This window comes from Chlorocebus sabaeus, chromosome 10, assembly GCF_047675955.1.
Source record: "Chlorocebus sabaeus isolate Y175 chromosome 10, mChlSab1.0.hap1, whole genome shotgun sequence".
NCBI classification, from domain to species: Eukaryota; Metazoa; Chordata; class Mammalia; order Primates; family Cercopithecidae; genus Chlorocebus; species Chlorocebus sabaeus.
The window spans coordinates 106,291,984-106,309,202 of NC_132913.1; the positions used below are offsets into that span (position 1 = coordinate 106,291,984).

Below are 17,219 nucleotides of genomic sequence, written 5' to 3' on the forward strand. Positions count from 1 at the left end.
CAGGATGTTCTCGATCTCTTGACCTCGTGATCCGTCCACTTTCACCTCCCAAAGTGCTGGGATTATAGGCGTGAGCCACCATGCCCCACCATTTTTTTTCTTTTTTGAGGTGGGAGTTTTACTTTGTTGCCCAGGCTGGAGTGCAGTGGCACAATCTCAGCTCACTGCAGCCTCTGCCTCCCGGGTTTAAGTGATTCTCCTGCCTCAGCCTCCCAAGTAGCTGGGACTACAAGCATGTGCCACCACACCTGGCTAATTTTTGTATTTTTAGTAGAGAGGGGGTTTCACCATGTTGGCCAGGCTAGTCTTGAAATCCAGACCTCAGGTAATCTGCCCACCTTGGTCTCCCAAAGTGCTGGGATTACAGGCATGAGCCACCACACCCAGCCAACAGTTTTTAATTTTTATGAAGTACTATTTATCTATTTTTTTTTAAATTGCTCATGGCTTTGTTATCAAATCTAAGAATTCATTGCCATATCCAGGGTCATGAAGACTTACTCTTATATTTTATTCAAAAAGTTTTATAGTTTTAGTTCTTCTCTTTAGATTGTTGATCCATTTTGAGTTAACTTTTTTATATGGAGTGAGGTAGGGATCCAGCTTCGTTCTTTTGCATTTAGTTATCCAGTGGTCCCAGTACCATTTGTTGAAGAGACTTTCTTTCCCCATTGAATGGTCTGTGCACCCTTGTCAAAAATCAGTTGACTGTAGATGTTTCAGTGTATTTCTGAATTCTCAGTTGTATTCCATTGGTCTATATGTCTACACTTATGCCAGTAACATACTGTTTTGATTACTGTAGCTTTGTAGTAAGCTTTGAAATCAGAAAATGAGAATGTTCCAACATTGTTTTCTTTTTTATTATTGTTTTGGCTATTTAGGGCCCCTTGCAGTTCCATATTAATTTTAGGATCAGGTTTTCCTTTTCTGCAAAAAGGCCATGGAATTTTGATAGGGAATGTATTGAATTTGTAGTTTGCCTTGGGGAGTACTGCCATTTTAACAATATTAAGTCTCCTAATCCATGAACATGGATAACTTTCCATTTATTTGGGTCTTTAATTTCCTTCAGCAGTGTCTAGTAGTTTTCAGTGTTTGACTGTTTCACCTCCTTGGTTAAACGTATTCCTAGGTATTTTATCTCTTGGATACTATCTATTAGTGTGTTTGGGCTGTCATAGCAAAATGCTACAGACCGGATGGCTTAAACAACAAATTTATTTTCTCACAGTTCTGTAGGCTAGAAGTCAGAGATCAGGGTGCCAGTGGTTGGTTTCCAATGAGGGCTGTCTTCCTGGCTTGTAGTTGGCTGCCTTCTCCCTGTGCCCTAGAGGGCAAGCTCTTTGGTGTCTCTTATTATAAGGACACTAGTTCTATCAGATCAGGGCCCCACCCTTATGACCCCATTTAACCTTAATTACTTTCTTGGAGGGCCCATCAACAAATATAGTAACATAGGGTTTAGGGTTTCAACATAAGAATTTGAGAGGAATGCAGACATTCAGTCCATAACAGAGGTTACTGTAAATGGAATTATTTTCTTAATTTCCTTTCAGATTGTTCTTACAGGTTCTTAAAACTCCAGAGGAGCTACTGTTAACCAGTTTCCTACGTATCCTCTTCCCCACCCACTTTCTATGTCTGTCTCTGTCTCTCTCATGTTCTTTGCATTGTCTGCAACATGTTTCTTTCTGCTGGATTCATTGACAACTGTTAAGTATGTACTGAGTGTCTTATTAATGTGCTTAGCAGTGTGTCCAACAATTTGGGATGTCATAAAGAAGTATGACATGGTTTCTGCCTTTGAGGATTTTCAATTTAGTTGAAGAGACAAGAAAGACATCCACAAAATAATTAGAAAACAATTTAGGGACATATGTAATTAAATTCTCAACTGTCTGGCCCATGCACTAGGATAAAAACTCTTTAAGAATGGTCTTTTATGCTGTGCTTACTGCTGTATCCCTAGCTCCTTGAACAGTATAGGAGGAACAGGACATGAGATTCATAAATGAATGTTGAATGAATTCAACATTCTCCCGCTTTGGAGTTTCATCAGGTGGGGGCTAACCCTCCCATTCATCCTGAAAGATGATCTTTGTTCTGCAAAGTGGCTCTTAGACCCATCTGAGCCTCCCAACTGGACCCATCTGAGAATGCTGGGACTTTCCAACTGGCTCAGGTTACGATCTAATGGTAGGATCACAGACACAGCATGTATCTCTCAGCAAGTATCCTGCTGTCTTTCTAAAATAACTTCTTACATAAGTAGATCCTTGTTAAGTTCCACTAAGTAAACTAACTGAGAAGCATGAAGGAAGAAGGCACGGCTTAGCTAAAAGGAGAAATGTCCCAGAAACCTCCATACTGAGGGCCAGGAAGTGGTCTCAGAGGCTTTGGATTCCAGGAAAGAAGCTGGTGTTATTTATCTACTTTTAAAACGTAACTTTTTCCCCTCTGATTCCAAGAACGTGGCAAAAAATTTGAAAAACAAATCACAGTATAGAGAAGAAAGTAAGTTAATTTGTAAAGCACTGTTTACCACCATTGAGATAACTGCTGTTCAGATTTTTATTAAAATGTTATATGTAAGTTTACTTGAACTTAACAGAAGGATAAGAAATCAAACTTTAGATAAATATTTCTTCAAAATGGTATATATTTGTTTTAAACAGGTCTTCTAAAATTAAAGAATTAAGAGACATATTAAGACGCTGGATTCATTGCAGTAGTTCTCAATCTGTGGTGATTTTGTCCCCCAGGGGACATTTTGGAAATGTCTAAAGACATCTGTGGTAGCCACAACTCAGAGGGTATGCGGTACTCGTGGGGAGAGGCCAGGAATACTGCTAGGCACCCGGCAACGCACACGACTGTCAGCCACAACATAGAATTATCCACTCCGAGTATTAACAGTGCCACAGTTGAGGAATCCCGGATTGTTATTGCATAGTATTGTGGTTTTAAAATAGTACACACTTTTCAAGGGCCTATGTTTGTTTCCAGTTCATAGGACATAGTTGTTTTCTCAGGGATCCATGGAGTAAGTGGTTCAGAGCATGGCCTCCAGCCAGGTGTTTGGAGTTTAAATCCTGACTCTGCTACTTAATGATAAAGTGACCTTGAGCAACTTCTTTGGGCCTCAGTTTCCTCATCTGCAAAATTGTGGTTATATATATATGTGTGTGTATATATATGTGTATATATTATATGTGTGTGTATATATGTGTATTATATACGTGTGTGTATATATGTGTGTGTGTATATATGTGTGTGTGTGTATATACATATATATATATATTTTTTGAGATGGAGTCCCCCAGGCTGGAATGCAGTGGCGCAATCTCAGCTCACTGCAAGCTCCGCCTCCTGCGTTCACACCATTCTCCTGCCTCAGCCTCCGAGTAGCTGGGACTACAGGCGCCCGCCACCATGCCCGGCTAATTTTTTTGTATTTTTAGTAGAGATGGGGTTTCACCATGTTAGCCAGGATGGTCTCGATCTCCTGACCTCGTGATCCACCCATCTCAGCCTCCTAAAAAATTGTGGTAATATTAAACCTACCCCAAACAGCTGTAGTGAGGATTGAATGAGTTAATATAAGTAAAATGCTTGGAAGAGTGTCTGGTTTATGGTCAGCTCTATGGAAACATGTGCAATTATTATTGTTAATGTCTTAAACTGGAAACAAATTAAGCCTACTAGGGAATTTAATAGAGAAAAATAGACATGTATGTAAAGTATTTTTTAAAAGGAACCTTTAAGAAAAAAAAACAAAACTCACTTATAGGAAAATGATATGGCTGGGGCACTTATAAATCTCAGGAGTATTTGCATGAATTCAGAGGCTCAGCAAGGTTTCCCTGCCTTCTGGAACTATCTGGTCAATGTCAGGTGACTTACTGTTTTAGAAAACATTTCTTTTTGTACCTTTAGATTTTAAAAGTTTGAATAGGTAATACATTATAATAGTTCAAAACTCAAACAATAGAACATGATACACATTAAGCAGTCTGACCCCCTCTGCTATTCCCCTGACCCTCCTATAGTAATCACTTTATATTTATTTATTTAGAGACAGAGTCTTACTCTGTCACCTAGGCTAGAGTGCAGTGGGTACAGTCATGGCCCAATGCAACTTCGACTTCCCAGGTTCAAGCAATTCTCCCATCTCAGCCTCCGAGTAGCTGGGGTCACAGGTGCACACTGCCATGCCCAGCAAATTTTTTTTTTTTTTCTTGTAGAGACAGGGTTTTGCCATGTTGCCAAGGCTGATCTCAAACTTCTGAGCTCAAGTGATCCTCCTGCCTTGGCCTCCCAAAGTGCTGGGATTATAGGGGTGAGCCACGATGCCTGGTCCAGTAATCACTTTAACTAGTTTCTTATGTATCCATCCAGTATTTTTCTATAAAAGCAAATACAAATACTATATATTCTTATTTTAGACCCCCTTTCTTAGACAAAAGATATACTTTTTCACATAACAATTTATCTTGGATATCTTTCTGTATTAGTACACAAGGAATTTCTTCATCCCTTTTTAAGGTTACATATTATTTCATTATGTGGATGTCCTATGCTTTGTTTATAAATTTGCTTGTACTTTTTGTAAATATTAACAAATCGTCCTCCAAGTAGAGATGTGTTATTTTGGAGTCCTACCAGCAGTATATTTTCCTTCCAGGAAAATAGGCGTATTCACTGCAGTTTACAGACGATCAACTGTTCAAAATTAAGACACACTGTCAGGTGTTCCTGGGAGGTAGAAATGGGAAACAGGTCTAAATGTATGTTGGGGGTTTGTCAAGACTGTCCTCCCAGGAAGTGGCAGAATCAGCCATCAGTTCAGGGTGATGTCCAGGTAAATGGGTGATACATTGAAGGCAATTATGTTGGATTGGTCCTAGGAGCATCCAGGTTTTAACACCAATACTAAGACCCAGTAAAGTTGGAGTTTTTCTGGACTATGGGTTGGGTGAGGTTTCCTTCTGTAATTTGAATGATAGATTTCATCTCTTTAATTGGTAATGTCTCTTTTATAGAAGCCCTTTGGCCTAATTTCTATACTGGAACCGATTCTGATCCTCTTAAAATCTCTTCAGTAACAGATTAGGAAAGATGAAGTGCCCAGGAAACCACTATGTTTCATTTTCTTTCGGTTTGTAAGTGTAACTTACCTAGGAAATTTAATCTCAGGATTTGTGGGTTATTTAAAATTTTTATCCCCTGAAACATGTTTCTTTTCCCTCTCATTTTCAGCAACTGTAAGAATATCATAGCAATGTCAATTTCGTAGAGGCTATGGATATCAATTGTCAAGTGCTTTAGAAATTCTAAGATAAAATATTTGAGAGTTATATTCCATAACATGGCCAGTAATTTTTTTTACTTCTTTTTTTTTTTGTCATGTTAGATTTCAAAGACAAAATCATATGGAAGCTCAGGAAACTCATGGGAAATAAATGTCATACCACATGGCTTACTTACTTCATATTTAGACCCTGACTTTCTTATCCAGCCTATTGTTTTTCCTGTTGTTCCTCATCAGGCTACTCTTCTCTTGTTGATTACACAAAGCATTCATCATTTCATTGACAACAAGCTACAGTAGATTTAAATGCAAAAAAGGAGCTAGAGGCTTTCTATCACACCTCACTTAAGGGCTCAGTTTCCCTAAAATGTTGGCCCCCAACATATACCTTGACATACTTAAGTTTGCCATATATCCCATTTTTCCAAACCTTCTTTCCTCCAAGGACCTCAATGCCCCTAGTTCCACCAGACACTCATTGCTCTAATATTCTAATATTCTAGTTACTTGTGTGCCCATTTTTTTTTTTACTGCTCTTCCTCTGGAACAACAGGTCATCCTGGTGCCTACCTCATACACAATGTACTTTTTTTTTTTGTCCAGCCCATTTGCTCTGGTGTAGCCATCAGACCCTTCCTCACCCCATCTCCTGTCCTGGAAGCACCTGCCCAACTTGGCCCAGTTATTCAGTTTTGATTGAATCCCACAGGTGCTTTACAAGGCCAAGTACGGTCCAATGTGGATGTCCTACTTAGGGTCTCAGATGCACGTGAACCTGGCCAGTGCCCCGCTCTTGGAGCAAGTGATGCGGCAAGAGGGCAAGTACCCAGTACGGAACGACATGGAGCTATGGAAGGAGCACCGGGACCAGCACGACCTGACCTATGGGCCATTCACTACGTGAGCTGGGGACTGAAGGGACTGGAACGGGGCTACAGAGGGTCAGGGTGACAGACAGTGGGCACAGGGCAGGCAGGTGGATAACCAGCAGAATAGGACCCCCCTGCATCCTCTGAACCTGATAGTCTAGAGAGCAGTTGTTCGGAGGTGCTGAAGCCCAGGGACCATTCATTGACTCTCCACTAATAAATATTAGGTTGGTGCAAAAGTCATTGCTGTTTTCACAGTTAAAAATTATGGCAAAAACCACACCTGTAATCCCAGCACTTTGGGAGGCTGAGGCAGGCAGATCACTTGAGGTCAGGAGTTCAAGATCAGCTTGGCCAACATGGCGAAACCCTGTCTACTAAAAACACAAAAATTAGCCGGGTGCGGTGGTGGGCATCTGGGAGGCTGAGGCAGAAGGATCATTTGAACCCAGGAGGTGGAGGTTGCAGTGAGCCGATATCATGCCACTGCACTCCAGCCTGGGCAACAGAGTGAGACACCATCTCAAAAAAAAAAAAATCTTTTTAACTTGACATCTGCCACTGAGGGCAAGATTTAGGTTGCAGGTTTTCACTGGGCCAGGCCACCTATGACATGACAGCTCAGATTTAGAATCGGAGCTAAACATTATGTAGAGCCCTTTGTAATCTATTTACATTTTTTTTACTCTAAAGCCAGTTTCCTGAACAGATGATATCATACGCATGCATTTAAAAGCTCTTTTGTGAATCTTTGAGTCAGATGATTGGGGGAAAAAAGCTATTCTGCTAACTCATGATAAGTTTGGGGATCTAAAATTTTTGTTTTAACATATATATTTTTAAAATATCATTTTATGAACCATTGTTTCCCCCAGGTGATATTTTAACAACCACATTTAAGTTCTGTATATCTGATTCCTACTGTTCAGAGTTTTACTTTTGGAACAACTTGAAGTCCCAACAAATGGGTCTATTCTGGTTTTCATTTCTTTTTCAGCAACACTTTTAGTTTATCTTTTTGCAACTTTCCCCTAACATAATAAAGGCAGCTCCTGGGGTGGGGTGTTGAAAGTCATTAAAGAAATAATAATTTTTTAAAATAAAAAATATATATTAAAAAAAATAAACTTGACTGGGCGTGGTGACTCACGCCTGTAATCCCAGCACTTTGGGAGGCCAAGGCGGGCAGATCACGAGGTCAGGAGATCAAGACCATCCTGGCTAACACAGTGAAACCCTGTCTTTACTAAAAATATATATATATATAAATTTAGCCGAGTGTGGTGGCACGCACCTGTAGTCCCAGCTACTCAGGAGGCTGAGGCAGGAGAATCACTTGAACCCAGGAGGTGGAGGTTGCAGTGAGCTGAGTGGATGACAGAGCAAGACTCTGTCTCAAAAAACAAAACAAAATAAAACAAAAAACAACTTTATTGGTTTTAAAAATCCAAAAGTAATACTTGCCGTGGAAATTTCAATAATAAAATATGAAGTCTCTTGCCCTTCCATTCCTATCGATCCTCCTTAGCAACCAGTGCTGATAGTTTGCTGTGTATTCTCCCCTTTTTATTCAGGAGCATGCAGATATACATGTGGATAGGTAGGATTTTGTCTCCTCTTAAAATTGGACCATATTGTACTTGTTGCTCTACAGCTAGCCTTTAAGAAAATGGACTCATACCCAGCTTGCTTAGGAAAGGAAATAGGTTTGAGGAACAGCTGGGAGTGGGGGCAGTCCCTGGACATTAAGCTTGCTTTTGGAAAGTATGTTTCCACCCACGTGAGCACCCTTACCTAACCAGGGAGGGGGCCTGACCATCTACCGCATGACTGAGGCAAGAGCCTAGAGCTTTAGCCTCGTGGGCCTCCCTGTCCCTCTGACCCACTGAGCCAAGCAGAGCATGAAGGCTCAGAGCCTGAGGAGTCCAGGAACCCTAACCTGGTCCTCCTTTATTCCTCAGTCTCCTCAGCTCCCCCTTATTTGACATATGGAACATTCCCGAGCTGTATAATTCCAAGATAATCAGTCAATATTCACTAAGCATTCACCATGTGCCAGGCACTGAGCTAAGCACTCGAATGATGTGAATAAGCCTCCTCAGATAGGTACTTTTTTTTTTTTTTTTTTTTTTTTTGAGATGGAGTTTCGCTCGTGTTGCCCAGGCTGGAGTGCAATGGCACGATCTTGGCTCACCGCAACCTCCGCCTCCCAGGTTCAAGCGATTCTCCTGCCTCAGCCTCTCTAGTAGCTGGGATTACAGACGCCCACCACCACGCCCGGCTAATTTTGTACCTTTAGTAAAGACAGGGTTTCTCCATGTTGGTCAGGCTGGTCTCGAACTCCCGACCTCAGGTGATTTGCCCGCCTCAGCCTCCCAAAGTGCTGGGATTACAGGCATGAGCCACCGCAGCCGGCTTAGGCACTCTTACTATCCCCATTTTATAGAAAGGGAAATGAGGCACACAGGAGTTATCTACCTAGGGTCCCTGTGCCAGGAATGGTCAGACCTGTGATTTGACCCTGGACAGTCTGGTTCTAGATGCCCACCATACCCACTCCACTCTACTGTAGCGAGATTCTGGTTTGGGGATTCTAAGATTCTGTCACTTGAGATTTTGGTGATTCTATAATTCTAAATTCTAGGAGTATGGGATTTCCTTTGACTCTGGGTGGCGGGGGGTGGACTTTAGGGTGAGAAGATCTCCCTTAATTGAACCCCTATAGAGGCTTATGTTTGTGCTGTTCCTCTGCATCCCTGCAGGGAAGGACACCACTGGTACCAGCTGCGCCAGGCTCTGAACCAGCGGTTGCTGAAGCCAGCGGAGGCAGCGCTCTATACGGATGCTTTCAATGAGGTGATTGATGATTTTATGACTCGACTGGACCAGCTGCGGGCAGAGAGCGCTTCGGGGAACCAGGTGTCAGACACGGCTCAACTCTTCTACTACTTTGCCTTGGAAGGTACCCTTGCTGGGCGAGGCGCTGGGGAAGGGAATGGGTCAGGGGGAGGTTGTGCTCCTGCTCCTCAAGGGCTGCTGGATTCCATATGTCCTGGTTCTGCCTCCTGTGATGGCCTCTGTGCACTACTCAGCTATTTGCTACATCCTGTTCGAGAAACGCATTGGCTGCCTGCAGCGATCCATCCCCGAGGACACCGTGACCTTTGTCAGATCCATCGGGTTAATGTTCCAGAACTCACTCTATGCCACCTTCCTCCCCAAGTGGACTCGCCCCGTGCTGCCTTTCTGGAAGCGATACCTGGATGGTTGGAATGCCATCTTTTCCTTTGGTGAGGACTCCCGGATGGGGCCCAGGGAAGAGAGATGGGGGTGACTCCAGGTCTGTGCGTCAGCGGTCTCTCCCAGGCCTTTTCCCTCATGCTACCAGTTGTTGGAGTGGCTCTTGGTCCTTGGAGATCATGACTTTTGGCTTTGTCCTCTCCTCTTCTCTGTTGCTGTCACAGGGAAGAAGCTGATTGATGAGAAACTCGAGGATATGGAGGCCCAACTGCAGGCAGAGGGGCCAGATGGTGTCCAGGTGTCTGGCTACCTGCACTTCTTGCTGGCCAGTGGACAGCTCAGTCCTCGGGAGGCCATGGGCAGCCTGCCTGAACTGCTCATGGCTGGAGTGGACACGGTGCGTGAAGGGGGAGAGTGAGACCAGGGGCCCCTGGCTCCCATCCTGAACCATTTCCCCATTATCCTTCACCTGATCCCAGCCTTCATCCCTCCAAGGACCTGCTTCTTTTTCTATACCATGGATGCAGCACTAGAAGGAAAATAGAGGGCTCGTTCAGCTTAGCTGAGATGGGTGGACAGGGGATGGTCCTTTTTTAAGATGGATTCCATCACCTCCTGGAGTCTTCTCACTCTGACAGCTGGGAAGTTCATCTCACATCTATCCAACTGTCTTGCTGCGATTTGAATGGAGAATTGGAAGAGCTCATTCACAAACACTTTCTTTCTTTTTCTTTTTTTTTTTGGGACAGAGTCTCACTCTGTTGCCCAGGCTTGAGTGCAGTGGCTTGATCTCAGCTGACTGCAACCTCTGCCTCCTGGGCTCAAGCAATTCTCCTGCCTCAGCCTCCCAAGTAGCTGGGATTACAGGCGTGCACCATCATGCCCAGCTCATTTTTTTCTTTCTTTTTTTAAATTTTAGTAGAGACAGGATTTCACCTGGTCCGGCTGGTCTCAAACTCCTGACCTTAAGTTATCTGCTCTCCTTGGCTTCTCAAAGTGCTAGGATTACAGGCATAAACCACCATGTCCGGCCAGTACCTTCTTTCTTTATAGTTCATATTTCCAATGCTTTTGTCCTGTTGGGTTTCTCTGTGTTGCCATCCCCTCCTCCAGTGAAGGTGCGATTCTCTATCATATTGGCCCTCATCCCACTGTGAATTCATGTTTAGCATGGAGGCTGCCGTGAACCTTCATGTTTTTTCCTGCTAGGCTTGTGGCAAATTCATTTCTCCCATATTTTGCACACACCCACTCATACACCCTCCCATTACTGGCCTCTTTCCTAGAAATCGCCCTCACCTCATCTCCCACTCTATCTCCTAGACATCCAACACGCTGACATGGGCCCTGTACCACCTCTCAAAGGACCCTGAGATCCAGGAGGCCTTGCACGAGGAAGTGGTGGGTGTGGTGCCAGCCGGGCAGGTGCCCCAGCACAAAGACTTTGCCCACTTGCCGCTGCTCAAAGCTGTGCTTAAGGAGACTCTGCGGTAGGACAGGATGCTGTTCTGGGGGGCACAGGATCTATGTGTGGGGAGGGAATCAGAGGAGGAAATCAGAAGTGAAGACAGGTGGGCTGGGGCTAGTGACAAGGATGAGATGGGAGAGGTAGGGGAGAAGGAGTGGGGCACTTTTTACCCTCATGAATCCAGAGCAGACCCTAGATATTCTTTTCCCTGCAGCCTCTACCCTGTGGTCCCCACAAATTCCCGGATCATAGAAAAGGAAATTGAAGTTGATGGCTTCCTCTTCCCTAAGAATGTGAGTGGGGCTAGACAGCCTGATTGCCCAGGAGTGCCCCATGCCCCCGAAGAGATGCATTCATGCTGCCCAATCTTCCTTCATAGACCCAGTTTGTGTTCTGCCACTACGTGGTGTCCCGGGACCCCACCACCTTCTCTGAACCTGAGAGCTTCCAGCCCCACCGCTGGCTGAGGAGCAGCCAGCCTGCTACCCCCAGGATCCAGCACCCATTTGGCTCTGTGCCCTTTGGCTATGGAGTCCGGGCCTGCCTGGGCCGCAGGATTGCAGAGCTGGAGATGCAGCTACTCCTGGCAAGGGTGAGCTGGGAGAGACTAGAAGGGTGTGTGGGCAGGGAGGGGTAGAGGAGTCCTGGGAAGAGAGGAAGGGAGGCACAGGGCAGGAGTGTGCAGAGTGGGGAGTGGATGGCAAACACATAGTCCACCCAACCACGTGTGCTCTTTGCCCCCCAGCTGATCCAGAAGTACAAGGTGGTCCTGGCCCCGGAGACAGGGGAGTTGAAGAGTGTGGCCCGCATTGTCCTGGTTCCCAATAAGAAAGTGGGCCTGCAGTTCCTGCAGAGACAGTGCTGAGCTGAGTCCTCACCTTGCTGGGGCTTGTCCTAGAGGCTCCAGCCCTGGCATAGTGGTTCCTGGCTGCCGCATGTCTCAGATGAGGAGGGAGAGAAGGAGGCCACCAGACTTGAGAGGTGGGAGGAACTCCCTGCACTTCCCACAGACCCTGAGCTTTTGCCACTTCTATCATTTTTGAGCAACTCCCTCTCAGATAAAAGGCCACCGCTTTATCGCATTGCTGTCCTTGGGTAGAATATAAAATAAAGGGACTTTTATTTCTTATCGGAGACCTTTGTCATTTTTTTTGACTACCCAGCATCTGAAGGAATTCCCCTTCTCCACTGAGTCCTGGTGAGAGGCACAGCCACCCTGGTCCTTGGAAACTGAGAACACCTTTTGCTTTCCCAGACCTCACAAAGAGGCCTTGGTTTTACGTGGCACTGGTTGAGGCCACACCAAGCAGGAACTGCAGTGACTCCTGAGCACTGTGTCGGTCAAGTAGCAGTTGTAGAGAATATAAACCACCCTCTTTGAACAGAAAGAGCAGAGATATAGGCAATGGGGTGCTACAAAAATTATTGGAGGTGCTCGAGACCAGGCTAGAGTTGACCTCTAGCAGGCACTGAGCAGGCTGGGGAGCACCATGTTGGCCACAATCAGGAGGATGAGAGTCTAGAAGCTATTGCTACAACTATTGGCTCTAGAGCTACTCTATTCAACTAAGTTCAAGTAGGTCTGTGCCGGCAAAACAAAACATGTCACACAGGATGACCCCCATCCTGCCTCTCAATACCCATGAAGTCAGCAGTAACTGGACTTGGACCTTTATGAATGCCTCGTGACTGCTCCTGATAGCAGAAAGGGCAGGGGCCTCTACCTCTCTTCCACCTTCCATATCTTTCACATACAGCTGAGAGGAGGAACCTAAGTCCTGCCTGGAGCACTAGCTGCAAGGGAGCCTAGGGATTATAGCTTTTAACTTTCCAGCCTCCTTAGTACAGGAAGCCCACTCGAAGGAAAGTGGGTTGCCATTGAGAGCCAATGCATTACAGCACTGGCTTGAAAATTCAGAGTCCCAGCAGTAAATTTTGGTAGAGTCATAGAAAAAAAATGAAGTTCACTTTCTTTTTAAAGAATTAATTTGATTTTTTGAGACAGGGTTTCATTCTGTCATCCAGACCAGAGTGCAGTGGCACCATTTTGGCTCACTGCATCCTCAACCCAGGCTCAAGCGATTCTCCTACTTTAGCCTCCTGAGTAGCTGGAACTACAGGCGCACATCACCTTGCCTGATTTTTTTTTTTTTTTTTTTTTGGTAGAGATGGGGTTTTGCCATGTTGACCAGGCTGGTCTCGAACTCCCGAGCTCAAGGGATCTGCCTGCCTTGGCCTCCCGAAGTGCTGGGATTACAGGCATTAGCCACCGCGCCAACCTAAAGTTCACTTTCTTGGGCCTGTGGGAATTATAGGGTTTGAAGTCATTTAAAAAATTATGTCATTGCCCTGATTAAAATACTTCAGAACTGCCCTCAGCCCTCAGGTCAAGTTCAAAGTTGTTACCGTGCTTCATAAGACCCACTGTGCCCTGGCACCCTGCACCCTGGCCGTGGTCACCCTTTCACAGCTGAGCCTGAATTCCTTGGATGTCTCTGAGCACATTATGCTCTTTCCAGCCTCAACATTTTGTCTCTCCTGTCCCCACTCTTGGAACACGCTCTTCCCCAACTGTCATTTCATCACAGAGAGCTTGCTTTTTCTTAGGATTCAGCTCAAATGTCACTGCTTCTGCAGGGCCCTTCCTGACCTCTCCGAGCAATCTTGTGTCCCACCTTCCCCTCCCCTGCTTACAGAGCTGAGCTGTCAGCATGCTCACTTTGTTAGAGATCCAGCTCTCTCCCCAACTGTGAATCCCCTGAAGGGCACAAATCAGGCTTCTTTAATGTTGGATCCCAGTGTCTAACTGTGTCTAGTACCTAAGAGGTGCTTAGTAAATGTTTCCTGAAAGAGAGACTGGAATAGGGGGAAGGGAAAAAAAGGAAAGGGGAGAGGAAGACACAGAATTTTCTTCATTGAGAAGGGGAACCCAGATTGTAATCCCAGCACTTTGGGAGACCAAGGCGAGTGGACCACTTGAGGTCAGGAGTTCAAGACCAGCCTGGCCAACATGGTGAAACCCTGTATCCACTTAAAAAAAAAAAAAAAAAAAAAATTAGCTGGGTGTGGTGGCATGCCCTTGTAATCTCAGCTACTAGGGAGGCTGAGGCAGGAGAATTGCTTGAACCCAGGAGGCAGAGGTTGCAGTGAGCCAAAACTGTGCAACTGCACTCTGACCTGGGTGACAGAGCAAGACTTCATCTCAAAAAGAAAACAAAGAAAAAAAAAAAGAAGAACCTAGAGGGAATTGGGAGGAATTACTGATTATACAGATATGGCTCTCAACCCCTCCTGTGTGGTGATCCACCTGTGAGAGCTTCTTGCAAATGCAGAGGCTGGGGCTGGGCCCCGAGGCTGCCAGGATCTGTGTCACAAAGTCAACCAGAGTGGAATTCTGCCTTCCCTAGTGTGCTGCTCCTTCAAACCAGCAAGGCCGAGCTGCCAAAACAACGTGGGTGGTACTTGGGTGAGGGGAAGTCTGTGATGAGACTTGGATTGGGGTTTTGTAGCAGTTGTGCAAGATCATGTCAGTGTTCACAGTCTTGCAGCTCAGTTAATGAACTGATCTCACGTGGAAGTCTAGGAAGACCTTGTGTATCCACACAATGAAATATTATTCACCCATAAGAAAGGAATGAAGTGCGGATTCACGCTACACTATGGATGAACCTTGAAAACCTTGAAAACCTTATGCAGATGGAAAGAAGCTCACAAAAACACAAACGTGAAACCTTGCCTACTGGAGCTGCCACTAGAAAGCCCGCCCATATGGCATTGGGACGAATAGAATCAAAGTCTCCCATCCCCAAACAGAAAAAAACAAAATATAGCATATGGCCAAAGTAATTTATCTTTATACTTGTTTCTTTTAATATTTAAAATATATTTATTGCCCTATAATATACCTACAGAAAAATGCACTGACCCTAAGTGTACATGAGATTCTCTCATAAATTTCATGTGTACATGTGTACTTCAAGTGTATGTGAAATTACCTCTTTATATTCCATCACAATGCCTGGACAAGACTTACTTAATATAAATGAAAAAAATCACTTTCTTTGACAGTGATTCATTCAGATATATATGTAATATCTCTAGGATGGATATGGTCATAGTCTCAGTTCCTTTCCCAGCAGTTTTTTCTCTGGAGGGAGAAACACATCACCCCTGGTTTGAGGGTTGGCACAGAATTCATCAGTGGTCAGTGATGGGGCACAGTTCCAGGCCCCGAGACTCTCAGGAGCTTAGGGCCCCCAAGCGTCACCATGAAGAGATGTCACAGTGAGGCTCCTGGAGAGCCAACCCCAACCTGCTTCTATAGAGAAAGAACAACAGCGGATTAAGGATTGTTGGTTCCGCACAGCAGATCGACATTTGGCTGAAAAGACCATACACATCGTGTTACTCATACCCCAGCTAATGTGAAATTGTTGGCCAAATTCAGATCCATATTTTCGGGTAAGACTTTAAGAAAACAACTTGTCTTCTTAAACAAGGTGGCACTCTTTTCTTTTCTTTTGTTTTTTTAGATGGAGTTTCACTCTTGTTGCCCAGGCTGGAGTGCAATGGCGCAATCTTGGCTCACTGCAACCTCCAACTCCCAGGTTCAAGCGATGCTCCTGCCTCAGCCTCCCGAGTAGTTGGGATTGTAGGTGCTCACTACAATGCCCGGCTAATTTTTTGTATTTTTAGTGGAGACGGGATTTCACCATGTTGGCCAGGCTAAGCCTTGATCTCCTGACCTCAGGTGATCCACCTGCCTCGGCCTCCCAAAGTGCTGGGATTACAGTCATGAGCCACCGCCCCTGGCCAAGGCAGCACTTTTGTAAACAAAAATAGATGGGATACCCAGTGTTACCTGGCTATCTACAGCCCAGGTTCTGTGGAAGTTTTAGCTCTTAGTGCATTTTGGCTTGGTAATAGGAGTTTGTTTCCAGGTCATTATTTGTGACTCCAGCTTTAATATGCATATCAAACAAAAACTTTGACAATTGTCATGAAAGGAACATGTAGGATATTGTAATGAACACTTCTGCATTTAAGGATGTCTGGGAGAAGGATGGTGAGAGTGGTAATGAGTCATACATCTATGTTGCGCCACTACCCTTAGTCATTGCTTCTTGGAGACTGCAGGCATAATTAAATAATAGCTAGACCCCATCATATGACAAATGATGGACTAGCTATGAGCATGGGGCATCCTCATTTCTCAGCCCAGTCTCATGTTCATCATGTGCTATTAATCATAAGTCTCTAGCATTTATAGAAAATAAATACAGTTGCTCAATTCCCACCCCCAAATGAAGAAATTAGTACCCCTAGGAATGGAGCCCTGCAATCTGCATTTTGTAAGGCTTCTTTGCTGATCCTGATGCACATCCAGGGCGGAGAGCTACTGAAGGGGTTGTGAGAAGAGAGACGGGAAAGCGAAGGAAGCTACAGAAACCCAGAGAGGCCCGCAGAGGTCTGAGGAGGGGCTGGGGGCACGGAGGCAGCAATGCGTGGAAAACCAGCCCCGCCCCAAGTTCACATGCGGGAACAGAGTGGGCGGCACGGCAGGCTGCACACAGGGCGCGTCTCTGATTCTGAGCTGGAGTGGAAGAAGCAGCCGCAGCCCCGGTGGCAACTCCGTAACTCTTTTCTAGCAGCCATGATGGCTGCAAGGGCTGGGCTGTGACCAGAGGAGGGGTCTGAGGCAGGGAGGGTGGCATGTGCCCTTACAGAAGGTCCGGAAGGGAAGAACTGCCGGGTCTTTAGGATGGTGAGTCCAGACAGGTAGAGACAGATCTGCTCCCATGATGGCAAGGGGAGCAGGAGGGGCAAAGAGTGCCTTTCTCAGTTGCTTGTCCTAGCACCGCTGAAGATCCTTCTCATGCACGGAGCAGAGCCGCCCAGAGGCACAGCCTCAAAGGACCGACCTGTTACAAGATCCCAGAGCCCCAGGTTCCCCAGGAGCACTGTCACTGGAGAGATCCTCTGGGCCCAGACCCAACCATCCCCGAACTCCAATCCTCTCCCTTGAGCCCAAGACCCTGGACCTTCTCGGGTGGGACCACAGCAGAGCCAGCACTGACGCTCAGGTTTTGGCAAAATGTCTAGTGACAGAACATCTTCATTTATGGTCCAACCAATTCAGTACAAAGCCTCTGCCTTCTTGCTCTGTGAGGTAAGGGGAAGGAGTCACGTTTTAGGGACAGTAACCTCCCCCTCCTCTGGACAGTCAGCCCGTTGCCACAGGGAAGGTGACATAGCAGAAGCGAGCCTTGGCTTCAGAATTTCAAAGGCTTGATTCTGAAGGTGGATGGCAAGAACTCGGGACACTTAC

At 45.5% G+C, this 17,219-nt stretch overlaps 1 protein-coding gene across 1 annotated transcript in view; it reads left to right on the top strand.

Moving 5' to 3' along the window:
• CYP27A1 (cytochrome P450 family 27 subfamily A member 1) overlaps nt 1-12,020 on the top strand; it is a 35,586-nt gene extending 23,566 nt beyond the window's left edge. Inside the window, exons 2-9 of the mRNA XM_007966314.3 lie at nt 6,024-6,214; nt 8,946-9,145; nt 9,276-9,473; nt 9,648-9,820; nt 10,747-10,913; nt 11,106-11,184; nt 11,271-11,483; nt 11,637-12,020. Coding sequence (XP_007964505.1) covers nt 6,024-6,214; nt 8,946-9,145; nt 9,276-9,473; nt 9,648-9,820; nt 10,747-10,913; nt 11,106-11,184; nt 11,271-11,483; nt 11,637-11,756 — 1,341 coding nt within the window. The 3' untranslated portion in view covers nt 11,757-12,020. The remainder of the gene's footprint in view (nt 1-6,023; nt 6,215-8,945; nt 9,146-9,275; nt 9,474-9,647; nt 9,821-10,746; nt 10,914-11,105; nt 11,185-11,270; nt 11,484-11,636) is intronic.
• Nucleotides 12,021-17,219: the final 5,199 nt, after the last annotated feature.